This window comes from Pteronotus mesoamericanus, unplaced genomic scaffold (assembly GCF_021234165.1).
Source record: "Pteronotus mesoamericanus isolate MK-2021 breed Mesoamerican mustached bat unplaced genomic scaffold, CSHL_Meso_final scaffold_99, whole genome shotgun sequence".
NCBI lineage: Eukaryota > Metazoa > Chordata > Mammalia > Chiroptera > Mormoopidae > Pteronotus > Pteronotus mesoamericanus.
In genome coordinates, this window is record NW_026555330.1 from 1,892,880 (window position 1) to 1,915,345 (window position 22,466).

A 22,466-nucleotide genomic window follows, 5' to 3' on the forward strand; every position below is an offset into this window, starting at 1 on the left:
CAGGAATGAAAACGGTCACCTAAGGAGCCATTTGGGGCCATGGAGCCCAACTGGACATGCTAATCTTCCATCAGTCAATGTGCAAGTGTGTATTGAGGATCGTCCTATTGCCGGGGCTGCGGTCTGTAGTCTTTTAGAGCCCAGGCAGGCCTCTGAAAAGTGAGTGAGGGTGAAGGGGACGGAGAGAGCAGTTCACTAATGGGGTTGGATTCCAGCAGAAAAGGCACTGAGGACCAACGTTCATCTGAGACTGAGGATCGCTTACAAAGCAGCAAAGTAATAAATCTACTTCTCATAGAAGTAGACTAGATATGTGGTGTCGCACGCTCAGCTATGTCTGGAAGTTGATAATGGCCTCGTATCCGAGGCAGGAGCCAGCCGAGGAGTCTTCTTCCTCGCTGGAAGAAGGAAAGCATTAGTACCCTTGGCTGCAAACAGGCAGGCTGTATTTCTGCTGAACCAAGGTAACGAAAGCTTTACATCAAATAAATGCCCATCACGAAGTGCTAACTGCTCGTGTAAGACATCTGTAACATCTCAAGTTAAGACTTGGTTGCTGAAATAATTTGTTGGCTTTTAGCATATGATTTGCTGTTTGATTTAAAAATAAATTAACTAGTTAAGCTAAGGGATCACTGGGCAGAAGTTTTATTATATTTCTTAAAATAACAAACAAACAAAAATATGTTTCAATGCCAGACTTTGGGCAAAGAACACCAGGTGGAAGCTTACCCGAAGGAAGCGCAGTGTTGGAGCGGGCGAGCGAAGGCCAGCCCGCCCGCTGGCTATGGCGATGGGCAAAGCGAGGCCTGCCCCTGGACTCCGGCCAGACGGAGACTCCCCAGCCCCACAGAGGCTATCTCACGCTGCCTTACCTCCTCCACTCACATACAGGATGAGCCCATGTAATCTCCTTTGCTTTTGAGCAGACAGGCCTAGGGATAACAGTGCCTTCCTACTTCTGGAAATGAAAGCCCAAGTAACAGAAGAGTCTGATTTACAGCTTACTTGCCAGATCATAAAACTTGTGGGTATTATAGGAGCAGTAGTCTTTCAAGATTTCTTAGGGTTATTTTTCCCCCCTTAAGTTAGCACAGGTGAAAGAAAAAAGGAGAAGCAGGGAGGAGAGGAGGGACTATTGATTGCATGTACACCGCCGCATACTTGCATGAATGATGTGAAAGCTGAGCACGTGCTTCCTGTTGTGCTTCTTGCACAGCCAAGCCAGGAGTCATCTGTAGCTTGTCTTGGGCTGAGAAATCGAAATTATGTATCTAACATGTTGTAGGAATTGAGATAAGGAGAAAATGGGGCGCTTTTCCCTTTGCTGAAGCATTAATTAGGCTCTTACATGACAAGGCAGCCGAAAGGCCCTCCAAAGGCAGGTGATCAAGAAGAGCAAGGGGTGTTCAACAAGGGAAGACTCGGTCACCACAGCAGGGATTCCCTGGTTGCGGGAAGTGCTTCCCTGTAAGAAACAGAGCGAGATATCCCCTCCCGCCTGTCAGAATGGCTACCATCAGTAAATCAACGAACAGCCACTGTTGGCAAGGATGCGGAGAAGGAGGAACCCTCTTTTCTGTTGGTAGGAATGCAGATTGTACAGCCACTATAGAAGCCAGTATGGAGTTTCCTCAAAAAAATTAAAAACGGAACTGCCTTATATCCAGCAATTACACTTCTGGGTATATATTTGAAGAAACCCAAAACACTCATTTGAAAGGATACATGTATCCCTATGTTCATTGCAGAGTTATTTACAATGGCCAAGCTATGGAAGCAGCCCAAGTGCCCATCAATAGATGAGTGAATATGAAAGCTGTGGTACATATATACAGTGGAATGTTACTCAGCCATAAAAAGAACAAATTCTTAACCATTTGTGACAGCATGGATGGACCTAGGGGTGTTATCCTCAGTGAAATAGATCAGTCAGACAAACAAACACCATATGATTTCACTTACATATGGAAAGTACAGAACAGAGTCAACAAACAGAACAGAAATAGACTCAGATACAGAGAAGAGACTGATGGTTCCCAGAGGGGTTGGGGGTCAGGGTCTGCGTGGAAAGGCGAAGGGATTAAGAAGTTCAGAGTAGCCCTGCCTGGGTTGCTCAGTTGGTTTGAGCCTTGTCCCAAAGGCCAAGGTTGCAGGTCCCATCCCCTGTCAGGGCACATACAAGAATCAGCCAATGAACGAATAACTAAATGGAAGACCAAATCGATTTCTCTCTCCCTCTTCCCCCCGCCCCTGCTTTCTCTGTCTTTCTCGCTCTCTCTCTCAAATTGATTTTAAGAAAGTACAAATCGGCAGAGTCACAAAATAGCCACGGGGCTGTACAGGACAGCAGGGGGAACACGGCCAGCAATAGTGTGATAACCGCGCACGGTGCCAGGTGGGCGCTGGAAATACCAGGGGGACACTTTGTAAAGTGTGTGACTGTCCAACCACTATGCTGCACGCCTGAAACTAATACAAAGTAATATTGAATGTGAACTGTAATTGAAAAAGAAAATTATTTTAAAGTGATAGGTGTAGCTGTTAAGGTAGATACACACCATCCCTCCGATTCCAACAATAGGAAACTGATGGCTAGTTTTCACTAATTCTGTCACCCATAGCTGGACTTGGGCACCAGTATTTTTGAAAGCGTCGCCTGTCTGATGTATGATGTACTGGACTGGAAAAGGCAGCACCAGCACTACCTGGAAAGCATGCAGCTCATTAACGTCCCGCAAGTGGTTAGTGAGAAACCGACCTTAGAGGCCCCGGGGATTTCCGAGGTAGGTGTGCGCTCGGATGTCTTCTGTGGACTGAGTGATTAACCGAACAACTTAATTTGTTCATATTTATAAAACATATGAAGAGAGCCTTATATATATAGTACTCGTAGCAAGGTTACTGTGCCTGTGGGGATTTCACACGTGAGGATGGGAACGAGGAAAGGCCCCCGGGGACAGCATGAAAGGACACCAACAGGGTGGGGGCTTTACAGAGCTCCCCAAGCACCGGCCGCATACATGCTGCGGTGCGCACCCCCTCAGCCCGCCGTGCAGTGAACTGCGTCTGGGACAGGGAGGCCCGTCCGTCCGCGCACCACGGTGTCTATGAGCACCTGCCACGCGCCGGCCCTGTGCAAGGCCCCGGCAGTGCCACCGCGGGCCAGACTCACCCCTGCCCCCCTCACTGAGGTTCACCTTCAAAGCGGGCAGCAGCCAAGGGAAGCGCAGTTTCAGTCTAGCATGGTGCGCACTGTGAGAACAGACGGCTCGGGGGCAGAAGCGACGAGGCCTGGCCGCTGTCCCACCCGGAGCGGAGCAGGAGGGAGACCGAGGAGCGGGACGCCTGGTCAGGCCCGGTCGGGAGGCCCGGCCCGGGCTGTCCACTGGTGCGGGGCTGAAGAGCCCGGAGCCACCGACGGCTCTCGCGGGGGGGAGGGGGGGGGAAGCCCCGCGGTTCTGGGTCGCGGGAGGGACGCCCTGGGGCTTGCGGCGCCCCTGCCAGCCGCACCCCTGCCAGTGCTCCGCGAGCCCGGCAGGAAAACCCGCCAACTGTCTGTGCCCGTTCGCTTCTTCCTTTCATTTGATCCTAATATTTTGTGGTGAGAACATAATCGTACAACCTCAGAATCCTTTCAGGTCCCACCAGACCAGCATTTGATGAAAGCACCCCCGGTCGCTTTCTCAGGGGTTTCTTTGTAATCATTCCTCTTTTAGACTCCACAACCCGTGGCTCCAAGCGCTGGGAAGAAAAAAGCACAAAACGAAGGACCGCAAGCGCCACCATCAGGCACGTGTGAGCCCCGTTGCCGGGCCGTGAGAGCGGGCTTTAGGGAATAGTGACTGTCCTCCGCGTGGCTTTCCGCTCTCCCTCCCCCTCCGGTCCTGCACTTACTACTGCATGGTCACGGTTTGAATTGGTGGATGAGATTTTAGTGAAAGAAGGGAGGATGCATCGTGAGTGAGCCATGAGGGGTTGTCTCTTTTCCAGTGGGTTCGGTCATCACCACCGAGGTAGACATGCGGTATTACCATGATTTGCTGAATCCGATTCCAGAAGAGTTCATCTCTGTGCCCCTGATCCTGCACTGTCTGCTGGAACAGGTAGGTAGGTGGACGCCGTTGGAGGCTGTTTCCAGGTGGGTAACCTCGCGGCAGTCACTTCATCTCTCTTTGCTTCCCTCGTTTAAGAAGCTATTTTAAGATTACATGCCTAATGCCTGGATGCATTCTCCCGTACAAAGATTAGACAATTTTAGATAGAACTAGAGTTTGCTTTGATCATTGGCTTCAATCCCCTGTCTTTTGCTATGCTCTGGAATAGTTCCTATAACATTCCCTGAAGTTTTAGTAGACAGGTCCTTAAAACTATCTTTTATCATTTCAACGAAAGAGAAAGAAGAGTGTGACAGGTGGGTGGGGTAGTTAAGAGTCTTTAACTATCTTTAAAATTTCTTTTATACTTGCAGATTTAGTCAGAGTTTTCTATTTCTGGGGCCAACTTTAGTCATAATTTTTTTTTTTTTTTAGAAATATGTTGATTTTATTTGTGCTTTGAATATCCTACTAAGCCCCTTATTCGCTTCTGTGCATTTTTAAGTTTCCTGCATGTCTGGTCGTGTTGCTTTTCTACGATGTCGCTGCCCTCTCTTTTCTCGATCATGGTTATCAATGGCGTATCTATTGTGTGGGCCTTTTCAAAGAATCAGCATTTGTTTCATTGATCAACAACTTTTTACTTTTTATTTCATTAATTTTTCATTTAACTGTATAATTTCCTTCTGCTTTCTTTGGGCTTATTTTGTATTCATTTATTTTTAGTCTGTTTTGCTTCACTTAAGGATACACATTTCCTTCTGAGTATTCCTTTAACTACACCCTGACACTTTCAGTGTATTCTATTCCAAATCTTTTATTTTTATCACCACTGTTTAGTGTCAACTAATTTTACTGCATTATGATTAGTAAACACAGTACGCATGTCACAACAACTGGTTTGTAATTTCCCGACTTCCTGAGGGACCTGGTGTACATGCTCACTTCCGGTCAATGTTCTGTATGTAGTATTTGAGAAGATTGTCTTATTAATCAACTCATTTAATCCTTCGAACAACACTATGAAACAGGAATGATTTTTATTCCTTACTTTACAGATAAGGAAGCTGAAGCATCAAAAGGTTAAGTAACTTGTCCAAGTAGTAAGTGGCAGAAACTGCTTTTGAAACTAGTCAGTCTGAGTGGAAAAGTATTTTGATAGCACTGCTTTGCTTTCTTTCTTCTGAGGTTCCTGATAAGCAGTCTGATGTCAGTCTGATACTCTTTCCTTTGTAGATAACCTGGTTTTCTTTCTGGCAGCTATTAGAATTTCTCTTATAATTGATAACACAAGGCTGTGTCTAGGCACGGCTTTGTTTGTTTTATGATTGTCATCATGACATAAAGAATGATAACCTGGTTTCTGATCACCTTCTGAGTAGAATCGTAATTCCTTACACTGGTCCACAAAGACACCAGAGCTGTGGTTTTGGGCCCTATGTGTCATCTCATTTCTTGCTCTCCACCAAGCCTCCTCCCCCAACACACACTCACTGTTCGTTACGCACACAGCTTTCTGCGTTTTCCTCACATACGCTACGTAATTCCCCCTGAGCATTTCACTTTGGCTGCCCCCTGCCTGGTGAATACTCCTTGCCTTTCAGTCCCCAGTGGAAGTGGCCGCCCTTAACTGGGCTTTCTCTCTGAGGACTTGATCTGCAGAAGGCGTTCTCTACTGCACCACCTTGTGTTATTTTCTTATCCACAACCACTCTTAACAACGCACCTAGTTGCTTTGTGTCTCACCGTTGTCTAGGACTGGGAATCTAAGTTCCATGCAAGCAGGGACGTAACTAGTCTTGCTCATTGCTGTGTGCTGAGCACATATGACTTACACGTAAGCCATGGTAGACATTGAGTATTTACTTGTTGAAATAAGTTATATTTTAAAGTATTTTTTCTCCTTTTGATTTATCCTTATTTTTGTTAGACAGATGTTAGAATTTCTGATTTTTTCCTTCATCTTTTGATTTTTCTTTCAATTTTATCATTTGGGGAATTCCAGCTTAACTTCCAACTAATTCATTCTTCAGTGGAGTCCAGGCTGCTGTTGAAGTTCTGTTTTAAAAGTAATGTTTTTAATTTACCAATTCTCTAATTTCTTTTTATAACTACCTGTTATTGTTCTTATATCATGCATATAACACATTCCTTTATCTCTCTGAATATTAAAATGTTTAAAGTTGTTTCTAGAAATATTATTCCTGCTACTTCCAGTATACATTTGTACGTTTGTTGACTGCTTTACTCTTATAACCAATTAAGTAAGCACACTCATGTTTGCCTTTAATTGCCCCATAAGTGTTTTGGGAGACCAGTAGTTTTGCTATATCAATAAAGTCATAAAAGCTCAAAAACCCTATACAGCTTTCAGTATAATGATTTAAGTTAGTCTTTCTTGTATCATTCAACCAAACTCAAAGCAACATTTATTAGCCATCTACTGTATTCCAGGCACCAAAGGGGACAGTCAATGAGCTCAGTGCCTGACACATAGAAGGCACTTAATAATAGATACGCGCTGGCTGAATAAATGCTTAATAATAATGGGATGGGATTGTATAGGACAGGATATTAGAGTTTCACACGTCAGAGATGGAACAGCTTTGAGTGGCCTTTTGTGATTGGAGTGGGTCCAAGAGCTGGACGGAAAATAGAAAGTAGAGGCATGAGTTGCTCTCGTGAAAAGTAAGGAGTTGACACAGGTGAAGGATGAGCTGATTTTGTTATCAGTCTATAGCTGTAGTTATCAGCAGAGGGTGATTTTGCCTCCCAGAGATATTTGACGATGTCTGGAGATATTTTTGGTGTTTATAATTGAGGGGTTCTCCTGCCATCAAATGAGTAGAGCCCGGTGATGCTGCTGAACTTTCTGTAGTGAACAAAATAGCCCTGGCGACATAATGCTCTAGTTCAGAGTGTCCTTGGTTTTGAAGCTGAGAAACCCTGGAGAGGGATGTGAAATCACAAGGATGATTATGGGATTTAAGGTGAAGAGAAAGGCTGTGTGTTAGGTGCCTACCTTGATTATACTTCAACTTCTTTTGTTTACCAGGCACAATCGAACCAGGCATGTAATCTTTCCAGCCCTCCCTTTCTCCTTGTGCGGGAGACTGTTACCCTTTACTGACTTCGCCTTTTCTATCTTGAAGGAAGGTTGAGGAATTAATGTGAACCCCAGTTCCTCCCACCTGGTAGCCTTGGGCCTGAGCCAATCACCCAACTTTACTCACCCTGATTTCTTTCTCTGTGAGATGCTCCTTCCACAGCATTGCTGTGAGGCTTCACTGAGATAATGTATGTGAAGATTTACCACATGGTGTAGGCGTGCGGTTGGCACTCGAAAAACATTTATTGAACCTGAAGGTGTGTAAACGCTCTTGCTTTAAGAGAAAGAGTAAATCATTTAAAAAAATTGCTATTTTGATTTCTATCATAGTAAATTTTCTTGTTTATCATTTGTATTTTGTTATCAATTCTAATACATGTATTAAAGTTATACTTACTTTAACACATGGATTGCAAACATTTTTCCTTTTTGGGGGGTATTCGCTGGTAATTCTACTGCCATTTTTTGTAAACACTGAACTTTATTGGTGGAAACTGCCATTTTTGACTAAGAACAGTGGAAACACATGAATATCAATACAGAGCTGACCACTAAACCAGTTCCTCCCAATACTTTACCTTCATAGGTTGTAGCAACGGAAAAAGACCTCATCCCGCCCAGCCTGGTGGAGCCGCCCCCCAGAGCTGACGGGCTGGACCACAGAATCGCAGCTCACATTGCGTCCATCCTGCCCTCACTCTGTCTCACAGAGAAGGAGAAGAAGGTCAGATGGCATGCGGTGGCCAAAGTGCTTGCATGTTGCGAAAACGTATGGGTTCTCTCTTTACATCAATATTATCTCAATTTGAATAGAATCTCCATGAAGTATTTTCATGTCAAGAAGAAAGCAAAAGCAAAAGCAAAACAGCACCTGAAGGCCCTCTCCTGCTGAACTACCACGATGTGCTTGCCCATAAGAAGTACGTACTGAAGGTAATAGTACCCGTTACCCTGAGGATAGCTTACACAAGAACCCCCGTTTGCAGTTGTTCAGTTAAACAAATCTTCATTTGATAGCTTTACCCGCACTACCTAAAAGTAATATGCAGAGTGAATCCCTGTTTGCAGAGTGAGATCTCAGGAAATGGAGATGCATAAGGGAGAAATTATGTCAGCAAAGAAAACTTTCCTAATTATAGTGGTCCAATAAGCCATTAAATTGATTGTGACTACGCCACATTCGCATTAACACTTTATAGTGATTTGCTTTAAATATCTGCTAGTATGAAAAAACTAGTGGAGGCCAAGAAAGACTCTCAGAAGGGAGAGAGGAACACATATGAGACTTCGGCCGTTTGTCACTGTGAATGAAGAATCTGTCATTTCTATGCACCAGGAACCTCTGGCAAAGTGAGGACTAGCTTTTCTGACCCTCAGCAAAATACCAATAGTTTGTCTTTCCCAATTCCCAGTGATTTCCCCTGTTCCCAAATAACAAGAGGGCAGGTATTAGGTTTTGCCTTCTCCATATGCATGAGGCAGTTGACAGCTGACTTGAACGTCTTCTGTCACGCTGCTCTTTTTCATCAGGACCAAAAGAATTTTGACCCAGTTCAAGTTGAGCGGGAGATGCAGTCCAAGCTGCCACTGTGGGAGTTCCTTGAATTCCCTCTGCCCCCACCTTGGAACAGCACCAAGCGCCTAGCTGCAATTCACGAGCTCATGCACTTTTGTACAAATGGTGAGTACACCACTTTGTCTTAGCTCACACTCATTCGTTTCTGGTCAGGTGTGCCCCTTAAGATGACACCCCAAAACATTCTGATGGTTGAGAGACCTTTCGGACGCTGAGTGAGGGTGGGTATTTTGATTGACTGCAATTTTCTCATCTTGAATAACGGTATTAGTGGTACTATGATAGCTACAATGCCTAACCTTCAGCTTGCTGTGCTGGGTGTTCTCTCCACCATGCGTCCTGCGCCCCGCCCCGCAACACCACAGCCCCTCATTGACATCATTGGTGATGACCTGGTGATCCAGGTAGATGAATGAGAGCGCCTGCTGTCGGGGTCCTGCGGAGAGTGCGCTGATTCCAGGTAAGCTCCTCCCACTACAGGAGGGGCGCTCTCGGCTCTCGGAGGACGGTGCAAAGAAAGGTCTTTGAGAATATTAAAATCAGCTTTTCGTTGCAGAGCTCACTGGAGTTTTACGTTCTAGACAGTCATTCCCTAGAACAAATTCTATTTGTGCTTGAGGCAGGATGCAGATGCATTCCTGCTTAGGAGAAGGAATACGAAATTACACAGACATCTTTATTGGGCAGGAAAGCCTTTGGCCTAGAAAAGAAAATAGCATGCACAGGTTCTTCCTTCTCATTTCTTTTCCAACTCTAAACAAATTACAAAATATTTTTATGTTGATTTACATGATTAGTTGTTAATACCGACCTCCCACCCCTCTACCTTAGATTTCTGAAGTGAAATAACCAAATCTTTTCTTTCAGTCTCAAGCACCTATGTCAAAAGCTAATACATAGAAAATGAGAATGAATGAGCAAGTGAGTGAGTGAGTGGATGGATAGATAGATACACTTACGTGTAAAGGAACAAATATGCAAATGAACGGATCTCATGGAAAGCTGATAACCTTTGAAGTGCAGTTATGGGAAGTACAGAACCAGCCAACTGGGTGGAAAGAGGCCTTTTCTGAGTCCTCATAAAGGGGACTCAGAAATCCCATTGAATATAACAGCATATGTTAGACACAAGTGAGTGATTTTTTGGTTTTAAATTACAATAGCAGCAAGGGTGCTTTTGTTTATGAAGGGTAAGTTTTAACCATATTCAACCAATATGATAGCCTGGAAAATCCATGTGAATTCCTCTGGGCACCTAATGTTTATTAAGCTATGAAGCAGTTGGGAACATTATCTCGATAAGTTACATTTCGATTGTGTAGCTTCCCTACCGGCACCCTTGCTGTTCGCTGCAGAACTGTGGAGCCCATGTTAGGGCAGCACCCCTCGCGGTGTGACTCCCTAATCACTCCGGTGGACAAACCCCCGGCTGCCCGCTGCCAGCCTGTCCCAGGTGGCAGCAAGAGCATACCTAGCAGCAAAGGCCCTGCTTTCTTACAGAGCCCCTGAGCTGGAACGAAGTAGAAAGAGCCTTCAAAGTGTTTACTTTCGAGAGCCTGAAACTCTCTGAGGTTGATGAAGAAGGGAAGCTAAAGCCTTCTAGGAAGATGTATGGGACAGACTCTGAGACATTCAACATACCGTGGGACAACCCTGCCAGATTTGCTAAACAAATCAGGCAACAGCATCTCACAAAGCTGAACAGCCGAGAGGCCAGACACCAAACAGGTACGCTGCCTGGAGGGAGCAGAAGACATTCCTGTGTTCTGTGCTTGTCGATTCTTCTAGTCTTGTAGCTCATGAATCCTCTTTACACTGGTTAGATACTGAAACCAAAGACAGAATTTTATTTATGGATGAGAGTTTCTCAACATCTGTGCAAGATAATGAGATCAATAAAGAACCTTCAGATCCTGGCCAGCCTGACGCTGACAGTATGAAGCATTCTGACCCAAATAATGAGAAACCCTTAGACCCTGATAATAGAGAGCTGTCAGAGCAGGAGACTGGCAGGAAGACTCAGCAACCACCTGCGCCTTTGGGTAAGTAAACGTGTGCGTGTGTGTGCAGACGCTGAAGTACGTGTTATAAACCAAAAACGTGATTCCAGATGCGTTATTTAAATTCCTCTCTATTTCTGTTGGAATGCTGTTTAATATCCAAGTTATTTGGGTAATTAAACTTTGTTACTTAGTGTTGCTATTTGGTAAATCCTCTATTTCAACCCTTGTTTTTCAAAATATCCTAAAGCCTCTTAGTATACTCTTACCTTAGTAAATGTAGTACATTTTTAATTACTTAAAAAATAATTATGAATTATATAAATAAAACTTGATTACACATAATCAAAACTTTTACCATTAGCATTTCTATGATTATATGAAAAATTTATTTTAAAACTAACTTGCAATAACATAATGAACTGCCCAGTACCTTATACAAAATCAGCGCTCCATGAACATTGGCTCCCTTCCTCTCCTGATAGCTCAGGTAATCCCTCTCATTCTAGAATATAGCATTATGAATGTTGTCCTATTTGGGCGTATGAAAGTACAGAACGAAATTAAGCTAAATTCTTATTCAGCTGTCGTACACTTAGCTGTCAGGTTAACTGCTTCAGATACAGCTCCTTTGTTTTCCTCTTCATAACATGCAGTGGCTCCCTATTCCCTGCAGGACACAACCCAGCTCCTTGGCCTGCTTCACCTGCTTTTCCCATCGCATGGAACTACTCCTCCAAAACCCTTCCCACTTTTTCCCTTTTCCTCACTCATCCCATGCTCTAGTCAAAGAGAATTTAGGCCCTATTTTCTCTACACAGCCTGCTCTTTCCCATCTTGGGGCCTTTCCCCACAATGCACTCCACGGAGAGTTCTCTTTTGATTATGACTGGGTTTCAGGAGCACCTCCCTGAAGCTTTGCTGGGTGTGTCCACCTGGAAATGCCTCCTTAGCGTTTCTGTGGTCCCAGTTAGTCCTCTGTGGCATCAGTTGTAACTTCCTGCTATGTGTTACAGTTATTCATATGCCTGCATTCACACCTCCATAACAGTGTAGCTTCTTAGAGGTCATCCGTAGGTTTATCTTAAAAATATTAACTAGCCCTGCCCAGTGTGGCTCAGTTGGTTGGAGTGTTATCCCATAGACCAGGGGGTCACAAGTTCATTTCCTTGTCAGGGAACGTGCCTGAGTTGTCGGTTTGGTCCTTAGTCGGGGCATGTGCAGGATGCAACCAATCTCTCTCTCTCTCTCTCTCCCCCCTTCCTCTCTTTCTGGAATGAAAAAAAATTAACCATATACTAGAACATAAAAAAAGTCTCAACAAATTTTTACAGGATCAAAACTGCAGAGTATATTCTCAGACCACAGTAAAATTATGGAGGACAATAATTACAAAAAGAAAAAAAAAAAGAGAAAAATCCCCAAATTGTTAAATTAAGACATATACTTCTATATAACGCCTAAGTTAAAGAAAAGGTCACAGTAGAAATTAGGAAATATTGTAAACTGAATAATTAAAATACTGAATATCAAAATTTGTATAATGCAGCTAGAGATACTCAGAGCTTTAAATAAATATATTTAAAGGTACATTTAAAAGAATACATTTTTAAAAGATAGTTAAAAATTAATTAAACATTAAACATCAACCTCAAATAGAATTCAAATAAAGTAAAAGGAAGAAAATAAATCAATGGCATAGAAAATACAGATGCAATAAGGAAGAACAAATAACGCAAAAGTTTAGTTCTTTGAAAAGACTTAAAATTGATAAATATTTTATAAAAGGCCAACACACACAAAAAAGAGAAGCATGAATAACAAAACTAGGAATAAAACTATAACAGGAATAAAGGAATGGACTTCCCTTTGATCCTACAAAAAATTAAAAAATAGTAAGAGGATATAAATAGTCTGACTTCACTAAATCCAAAAGTGAAATGAATAAATTACTGGAAAGTATATCTTACCAAGAATAACTCAAGAAGAAATAGGAAATCTGAATAGCCTTGTAATCATTTAAATAAATTAAATGAATAATTAAAAATTTTCTCAAATAAGAAATGCCAAACCCAAATGAGCTCATTTACTAGTGATAAAACTTAAAAAAAGAAAACAAAAACTTTAATCTTAACAAAAATAATTCCAGGAAATAAAAAGAGGTGTTTTTTATATGAAGCTACTTTTTTATTTTATTTTTTTCTTCTAGTCTATAACTAACTTTTAATTTTCTTAACTATCTTTTAAGAGTAAAGGTTTTTAATTTTGATGAAGTTCATTTCATCAATTTTTAAAATTTTTTTTTATTGTTGTTCAAGTACAGTTGTCTCCATTTTCCCGCCACCACTTCCCCCTGCCCCACCCACCCCCACCTCCCACCCTCAGTCCTTCCCCACTTTGGCTTTGTCCGTGGGTGGTTTATACATGTTCCGAGACTTGACAACTTTCCCTTCTTTTCCCAGTTGCCTCCCCTCTTGTTGCTGTCGGTTTGTTTTTTATTTCAATGTTGCTGGTTATATTTGCTTGTTTTGTTGATTATGTTCCACTTATAGGTGAGATCATATGGTATTTTTCTTTCACTACCTGACTTATTTCACTTAGCATAATGCTCTCCAGTTCTACCCATGCTGTTGCAAAATTTTTTAAAAAAGTATTTTTTTAATATGAAGCTTCTTTTTTTTAAATGACGCTAGCATCAACCTTATAATAAAACCATCAAGGATAATAACAACAACAGGAAAAAAATTAAACTTACTCATGAACACAGATGCAAAAATCCTGACTAAAATGTAGGCAAACTGATCTGGCAGTATACATATCACAAACAATTTGTGTTTATACAACAGGAAGAGAAGGAAAAAACATACATTGTAAAAAATATATAATTCGTTAACTTATTAATTAGCACATTAATGAGAAAAATAATGATCATCTCAATAAATGCAGAAAAAGCACTAAAAATTCTATAGCAATCTATGAAGGAAATCATAGCAAACTAGCAATAGAAGAAAAATTATTCTATATTATAAAGGTTATTGTTTAAATTACAACAAGCATGATATAACAAAATGAAAAGTTGAAAGATTTTCAGTGAGATCAGGAGGCTAACCACTATAAACACATGTATTTAATATTACATTGGAGATGCTTGCCAGTTCAGTAAGGCAAGAAAGAGATAAAAGAGTAGATACTGTGTTTGTAGAAAACCCAAAATAATCCACACATAAAAAAATCAGGATTAATATGGAGATTTAATAAGGAAATTGTGGTTATGAAAGGACATACATAAGATGCCTGACATGCTAGGATTTTTCTTTATCGTTATTCATTATACTAAATATTTATGTTCTATATACTTTTCTGTATGTGTTATATTTTATAAATTTTTTAAGCATTAAAAAAGTAAGCGGTTAGCACCACAAGAGAACAGGTGTTAAGTCAGCATTGACTGAATGGTCCACTTACCAGTTTCACGTATCTAGATGAAGATAGAAAAAGAAGTCATCGATGGAGTAAAATTAGGGAAAATCTACTTGACTATTGCTCTGTATATTGTAAGCACTATGCTGAGATATTTTACATCGGTTAACTAGTACTCTCTGTAAACATCAAGCCAATGAGGATAGATACTATTATCTCAGTTCTAAAGACAAGGAAATGAAGCCTCAGAGGGATTAGCTGACTTGATCAACCATGCAGGAAGGCAGGATTCCAGCAGAAGGCTGGTTCCAAACCGGAGCTTTCCTCACAGTGGCTAACGCTTCCTCAGTTCCGGAAATTCCTTGTGATGCTTCTAATGGTTTGCCATATTCAGAGTCTCTTCTTCATGCTGATATTTGTCCTGATTTTATTACCTTTGGGTCTTCCTTCCTTTCTTCCCATTAGGGTTGATTCCCTATCTCTTTATTCTAAATACACTTATCTGTTAGCCTAGCTCACAAAAAAATTAAGCCAAATAAGTTAACCGGCGCTGTTATGGCTTTAGTGCACCTTATGGAATATAAACATATGACAAATAAGTCACTTTGAATTAATATGAGCCAGAAAAAGCCAGGAGAGATGTAAAACCTGAGATTTTTTCCTTTGTTTTGTTTGTTTGTTTGTTTTGTCTTGCTTTCCCCCCCTCTTTGGAGCAACTGGTACATGGTTTTCCTCAGGCAACTTTTGCCACCTGGTGGTCAAACCACATAAATTGGCATTCTGGATCCTGGTGGAAAGTAGATGGTTACAGCAACTTCCTAAAATATCGGGGCTGAAAATTATCAGTGAAGATTATCAGAAAGTATCGGAAGCTAAGCAATCTTGAGAGCTGAACCCATAACTTGTAAGGGATTCTTCATGGTGTATATCAGCCCACCTCAAGGAACTGTTACATTTGAATGGGGGAGGGCAGTGGAAGCTTCTGCCTCGCTGGCTGTTGTGTGTGAGAGACTTTTTTGTTGTTGTGATCTTGCATTTTTCCCTCAACTATGAATCACACTTCCAAAACAGCCACTTTAAATCTTTTTAAACAGAGCAGAAATTGTTCATGTACTTCCTGCACAACTATCTTAGCATCAAATACATCTAAAAGCCTGTTCCTGGACATGAAGGGCTGAATATTTGTGCTTTTCTTAACCAAACACTGGATTTCCATCTGAGACTGTTTTTGAACTTGACAGGGCCTAGTGGATATTTATGAAAAACCTGAGAGTTGATAACCATGAGGCTATAGGTTTAGATGTGCCCTTTATGCTTGTTGGGTGTTTTTTTAATAAAGTAACTGCTTTGCAGAGGGATCTTGTTATCTCTAAAGTAAAACAGATTAGGAAAGCTGTTTTTCAAAGGGATGGGAACGCATCCATTTCCAGATGTGTCAAAAACTACTGAATCACACTGTCAAAGGGTTATGCAGTTGAAGGCAGAAATCAGAAAGAAAGAAAAAATGATTTTTGCTCTCCTATTAAATAAAGAGTTCAGATTAGTTTGAGAATGTTCTTTCATTTGACAAAATAACTGATGCACAATTTTTTTTTAGAACGTATTTTCTAAACTCAAGACTTTTTCTGCTGGATTCTTAATCACAGTAGGGAATATCAAATCTCCCGGAAATCTGGCAGACCACAGAATAGAATAATTTTTATTCCACAGATTTCATATCAATTGCTTCAAGGACACATGGGACATCATGGTCTAGTTAGAGTTATACTTGGCCTGAGTTTTCTCTTGAGTGGATGTATTTAAATAAACACTGAACTACAGTGACTTTATAGTTGTCCTCTAACTCAGACTGGAGCGTTCATTCCGTCACCTTCCACGGCCCAAGGCAAAATGGAACTAGTAGTGAACATGTAAGTAGCTATGCTCCTAACAGAAAGAAAAACATTGTCCCCTCCTTGTTAGGCATAATGACCCCCTCTGGAAGCCCAGATATGGTTGTCTTTGCCACAAATCTTATGCTTACCTCAAAATAAGCTTTTGTTGTAGAGTTTCTTCTACATTTCTGCTCACTCTACATACATTTCCAGTTTCAATATATGATATAGATTTCCCTTCCAATTATATATATTTTTACTGAGTTCCTACCATGTGCTGTGGTACTCAGGGTATAGTCAGGGAGACTATGATAAAGTTCTTATTCTCTAGGAATTCACATTGGACATGGAGAGACAGACATAAATAAATAGCATCAGACAGACATAAATAAATAGCATCAGACATAAATAAATAGATAAATAAATTTAATCATAAATTTTATGATTAAAAATAAAGCAGGTTATAAGGCAGAAGGCTTTTGAGGCAGTAACATTGGGCAACATGAATGAAGTAAGAGTTTGAAACAGATGAACATTTCAAAGCAAAACATGCCCAGAGAGAGAAAAGCAAGTGCAAAAACCTCAAGACACAGGGAGCAAGCCAGTTGAGTTGGAGTGGAATGAGCAAGAGAGTGGGAGGAGATGCGTTTGGAGAGAGAAGCTGGAGCCCTTTCATAAGTTACTTTATAAGTATTCATTTTCTATTATTCTAAGAGTGATAAAAAGTCAGGTTGGCTCAGTGATTCCACAGCACCACAGACATCTCACAAGATTCATACCGTACTCTGTTTCTTTAGTCAAATTTGGAATATGCTACATACTCTATCCATTTCTCTAGTAAAAATTCACAGTCACAACAGCATATCAAAAATTCTGAGCTGTCCACGGTAAAGATGCTTGTGTATCCATGTTAAACCAATTTATCATGGAACTCTTCTAGCTGTGTAACGTTTGTACCTTTAGGCACTGCGGAAGCATGCTGATGCAGGAATCAACAGCATGAACCTCTTCTTTCTCTGCCCATTCATACAGCGTTTTGCTCCATGGCCAAGGATCATGTCCCAGTCCCAGCCATCATAGGAGGACACTCTCTGGTCACAAGGAGAGCTAGTGTGCGTGGCTCCTGTGGTCCGTGGTGTGGGTCCCTGGAATCCAGCCCCCGTTCCCTCATTCAACTAACTCTTGTTAAGCTCCACCTGTCGCTCTACAGATGCTCACTAAAAGGCTTCGACATTCGTAAATGATTACGAACGGGAGAAGAAGCTGCAGGTCGGGGGAATGAGTCACACCGCTTTTTAATTGGAGGTGCATTTATCTGGTAGTTCCTCTTTCCATACACCCCCTGCCCCTTACCTAATCTGTCACTCACAGAATATGACGCACCAGAGTTTGAAAGGGCTTTGTGATAGTTGTCAGCATGACAAGACAGACAGTGTGTACTAAGCAGTTGATATCATTTGATCAGTAAATATTTGCAACTTGTAAAGGCAAAGGTACATAGACATGGGTGACGCAGTCTGAAGTCAGCATATCCGATATGATTTAGGAACATCTATATGGGAACCTGGGTTCTTTTCAAAGGGTTTAGTATAACTTTTCTAGATAGACACTGATTTAGAGTTATTGACACAAACACCTTTTTGGAGGCATGAAACATGCCTTTCAGGAATTACCTTTTCAGCACAGAAACATAGATCATATGGGCAACAAAAAGGCACTGCACTGACAAAGGCAAGAACAAAGCCCAAACGCAACTGGATGTTGGTGTCTTTGATTTACAGAGCAGACCACGAACAATGAGATCAAAGATGAAGCAGTCACAAAGGCTGATTCTCTTGAAAAGGTAAGAAATTATTTTCCTAAAAGTGTAGAGACAAGTAAGCTCATAGGAGAAAACCGTGACCCAGAATAAGAAACATATATTTTAAAAAAAGACGCTTGGCAGGAGAATGCAGATGCCAGAGAAGGAGAGCGATTATTCAGACATCCCCAGACCAGCTCCAGCTGGCGAGAAAGGAGTTAACTTCCCAGCTCCATGCTCCTCTCTAGACAATGTGGCTTGGCAACCTCACAAACACCTGCTGACCATACAGCCATGTAGAACTAATACTGTCTTGAAGTGAGTTCAGAAAACCTGCCTATAATTGCTAACAGGACTCAGAAGAGTATAACCTAACAATAAAAATATTTAGATTATGTTGCCCATAAAAAAAAAAGTCAAAGGCATACTCTTTCTGGCAGCAGGTCTCCTAAAATGTTGCCATATGGATTTATACATATGCAGATTTCCCCAATTAGATGGAGTGCATGCTGGTTAGTTGATGAAGTCCAAGAGGGCTCCATACACAAATTAAAGCTGAAATTGTATTCCTATGATTTTTTAGAAACCCAAGAAGATGACTGTGGAAGCAGAGTTGGAGGACATACAGAAAACGCAGCAACGCAGTCTAGTGGACTGGAGTTTCACTGAACATTTTAAGCCGGAAGTCCTGCTGCAGGTATGAATGCCTGTGAGCTGGGGCGGCCTGGAGTGCCAGGGTGTGACTCGGGCAGTTCTTCCTGAGTCGCTCTCAAATCCAGCTGGATCAGCGTTCCCATTGACTTCAGCTATAAAGTGCGTTTTATTCTCAGGTCAAGCTACGCATGCCCAGGAAACCTCCAAAACAGTTTAAAATATACTTTCCAAAAGGATGTCTTTATCAAATATTTTAAGAAAAAGAGAAATGTACATGACTGCTGCACATATTTTCTTTAAAAAAAAAAAAAAAGGAGGGCATTACTGGGAAACAACCTCATTTTTCTCCGTAGTGCCTGTCAGTTCTGTTGAGTTCTCACTATTTCAAAGGATCTTCTGATTCAGTTAACAGGTCAAGGGAACCTGCGCTACCTAACATTTATTGAGCACCTCCCATATGCTAGACAGTGGTTAATATGTATTTTAGCTCATTTAACCCTCTCAATAATAATTCTATGAAGTGGAAACTATTTAACTGGCAGGAAACTGAGGCACCTTGACCAGTAGCAACTTGTCCAAGGTCACGTGGCTGGTAAGTGAGAGAAGCAGGATGTGAACCCAAGAAATCGGGCCCCAGAACTTGCGCTCTTAACCCTTACGTTCACAAGTGATCCGAAAGCGAGCTCTTTGGTTGCTTTTACATTGTATGCAAGAGCCTGTACTCTTTATTTTGTTGTCGGTTTAATTTCAGTTGTACTATTATGAAAGTTTTACATCCACATATTTTTAAAGCCAGAAAGTTCTATACAGGATCCTATGAAAATAGCAGGTCCTTCCCACCCCTGCACCTACCTTCCCAGACGTAAAAATCTTCCAGCTATTTACCTTTTTCTTTTGTTACTTCACTCAGTTGTCTCTAAATAACAAGTACGTTTTGTTTAGTTTCCATGTTAGTTTGGGGCCATTATCATCGACCCACAGGGGCTCCCCGTTGAGAGAACAGCCCTGTCTCCCCCGCCCGATGCGCGCCCCCGCGCGCACGCTGGCACGGCCCCCGCCTTTCTCTGACACTGTTAACTCTACCATAGGTTTTGGTTGGATCTATATTCAATATTTACTCTATTTCAATCGTATAATTGTTATTTACAGTTGGACTGGGTAGTATCATATGATCACTACATTTCCCTTTCTGACACGATGTCTATTTTTCCTGGAGTTCATTTTTCCACTTTTTTCATTAGTAAACTAAACTAAACAGTTTACTATGCATTTATCACTACTCATCCCCAAACTCTCTACCAACGAGTAAATCTCCTTTTAATACATTCAAACCTAACAAGTCTTCTATCAATTTTATTACCTAAGCGGGATCTCTCCCATATGCTCTGAACTCGCGCTTGCCCTCCGGGCCTGCCACGCAGCTGTGCTCCTGGGAGCTCCCTGCGCGCTGCCAGCCAGGCCTGCTGTTTGCCTCTCCTTCCAGCTCGGCACTCTGTTTCCTGAATCCCAAGTCTGTTCCTGTCCTGGGTTACTCTCTCTTTCTAGGGGACCACCTCTTCTTCCAGTTGCTTCCTGAGTTAAGATACATAGCAGGCAAATTATCGAGGCATTGGATGTTTGAAAACATCTGAATTCTACCCTTACATTTGACTGACAGCTTGGCTTTATGTAAAATGCTAAGTTAAAAAGCATTTTCCCTCAAAATTTTGAAGGCAGTCCTCAATGGTCTTCTAGCTTCCTGAATTCTCCTTGAGAAAAATCAGTTAAACTCTGATCCCATATCAGCTGTTGGAACATGTTTTCTTCCTTCTCTGTGGAGGGTTTTGAGATCCTCGCTTCATTCCGATGGTCTAGGTGTCCTGTTGATTGACGTTCCTTAGTGTGGCCCTGTTTCCAAGTGAGCCCGCTGATGAGCCCAGCACAGTCTTGAAACTCCTGTCTTCTTCACTTTCTGGATAGTGCTCTATGATCATTTCTTTGACAATTTTTCCCCCTCCATTTTTTCTGTTCTTTCTTCCGGTAACTACTGTGATTATGCTTGGGCTTCACGGACTGAACTTGCAATTTCATTGTTTTCCTTCCTAGTCTCCAACTTTGTCTTTTTGTTCTGGGATATGACTCAGCTTTCATCCAGGTCTCCTACTAAGTCTTCTAGTTCTGGTATCATCATTTTTAATTTTCTAAAGTTCTATTTATAATTTTATATTATCTTTTTATAGCATCCTGTTCACGTTCCCTAAAACCATCTCTCTTCTTATCTCTATGAGGATATTAAAGTCCTTTGAAGTCTTAGTGTTTTCTTCCTGCATTGTTTCATTTTCCTCAAGTTTTTTTTTGGGGGGGGGAGACTTGACTTTTTGTCTTCACTTTTCATATTAGAGAGCAATATCTCATGATATCTGCCTCTTTGTTCATGTTCATAACGAGACACTAAGATGTGATAGGAAGTGCTACATGAGGTTGGGGGCAAGTTGTCAAGAGTGGGACTTCACTGTTGGAGATCAGGCCGCGTGGTTTCCTTGAGAGACCCATCATTATGAACAAGTACTGTATCTCATCAACAATTTTTATATTGATTATGTATTGAAATGATAATATTTTAAAATATGTCTGCTATAAAATTTTAAATTACATGTGGCTCCCATTTGTGGCCCATCTTAGATTTCTATTGAACAATGCTGAATCGGACTTTTACCCAATCCCTCTTTTCCATAGTGTATCTCTCCAGCAGCGGTGCCTGGGTCCCACTTCTTAGAATCCACCAGGTCACCTTCTGTGGGTCATAGTCACCTTCTTCTGCAGAAGAGGTGGATGGGCAGCCACCTGGCTGCTCACAGCAGTCGAGGGCTCCTGGGGACCCGAAAGCCTTCTTAAAAAGAGTTTAAACCAACCGTCCTATTTTCAATGCGACTTTGAGAGGTACACAGTGCTGCCATTTTCTGAGTCTTTCTGCATTTCTACATGCAAATAAGGCTGCTAATGGTCTCTCCTAAAATTAATATGAGGGTTTGCCTTTCTATTTTCTCCTGAGTCAGATACCTCCTTCTCCTTTCCAGCTTCTCAAATGTTGTTGCCTTTGTCTCCAATCCCCTGGCCTTCAACTTTGTGAAATTAAAAACAAATGATTTTACTTTTTTTTAGTGAGGTGTTAGGGCACATCTATGTTTACTCTTCCATCTTTAACTGGAAGTTCATTTCAGACCTTATTTTATTTCATCTCGGCTCTGTCCTCACCCTCCGTGACGCTGCACTTCTCAAGGCCACCAATAATTGTCCTGCCAAATCAACATACACTTATCTTTCTTTTTCTTTTCAACCTTTTAGCAGTATCACAGAGGAGGTCACTTTCTTGTGACACAGTCTCCACTCTTGGTGTCCATGATGCCATATTGTATTGCTCCATTTGGAATTTTGTTGAATGTGCCTCCACCTAATGTCTAATTATTGAAGTGTTCAAGTCTCAGCTCTGAACTATCTTCTTTCTTCCGTAAACCTCCTTGTAATGATTCCATTCATTACATATGACCTAATGCTCATGGTTCCTAAAATTTTATCTTCAAAATCATGTCTCTCTTGGTAGACTGGTGGTTGCCAGAGTGGAGGAGGCAGTGAGAGAGAGAAAGGAATTAAGAAGTACCAATGGGTCGTCTCAAAATAACTCATGTTAAGTCTCTTCCCATCACCATTATCCCCTGCTGACCCTCTTCTACCTCCCTGCCCCGAACCCACTTTCCCTTTGGTAATCCCCATACCAAATCCCTATGCTGTATTTATGAGTTCATTTGTTTGGTTTTTGCTTAGTTCCTTTAGACCCAGCCCCAGAAACCCCCTCCCCTCTGACAGCTGTCAGTCTGCTCTCTGTGAGTCTGTTTCTACTTTGTTAGTTTGTTTTGTTCATTATACTCCACATATGAGTGAAATCATATGGTACTTGT

At 41.6% G+C, this 22,466-nt stretch overlaps 1 protein-coding gene across 1 annotated transcript in view; it reads left to right on the forward strand.

Annotated features, from left to right (window-relative positions):
• The window catches only part of SPAG17 (sperm associated antigen 17), a 183,998-nt gene that overhangs the window by 71,189 nt on the left and 90,343 nt on the right, over positions 1–22,466 (forward strand). Inside the window, exons 8-17 of the mRNA XM_054565090.1 lie at positions 2,625–2,786; positions 3,720–3,792; positions 3,994–4,106; positions 7,793–7,930; positions 8,020–8,139; positions 8,737–8,887; positions 10,283–10,510; positions 10,606–10,824; positions 17,858–17,919; positions 18,461–18,574. Coding sequence (XP_054421065.1) covers positions 2,625–2,786; positions 3,720–3,792; positions 3,994–4,106; positions 7,793–7,930; positions 8,020–8,139; positions 8,737–8,887; positions 10,283–10,510; positions 10,606–10,824; positions 17,858–17,919; positions 18,461–18,574 — 1,380 coding nt within the window. The remainder of the gene's footprint in view (positions 1–2,624; positions 2,787–3,719; positions 3,793–3,993; positions 4,107–7,792; positions 7,931–8,019; positions 8,140–8,736; positions 8,888–10,282; positions 10,511–10,605; positions 10,825–17,857; positions 17,920–18,460; positions 18,575–22,466) is intronic.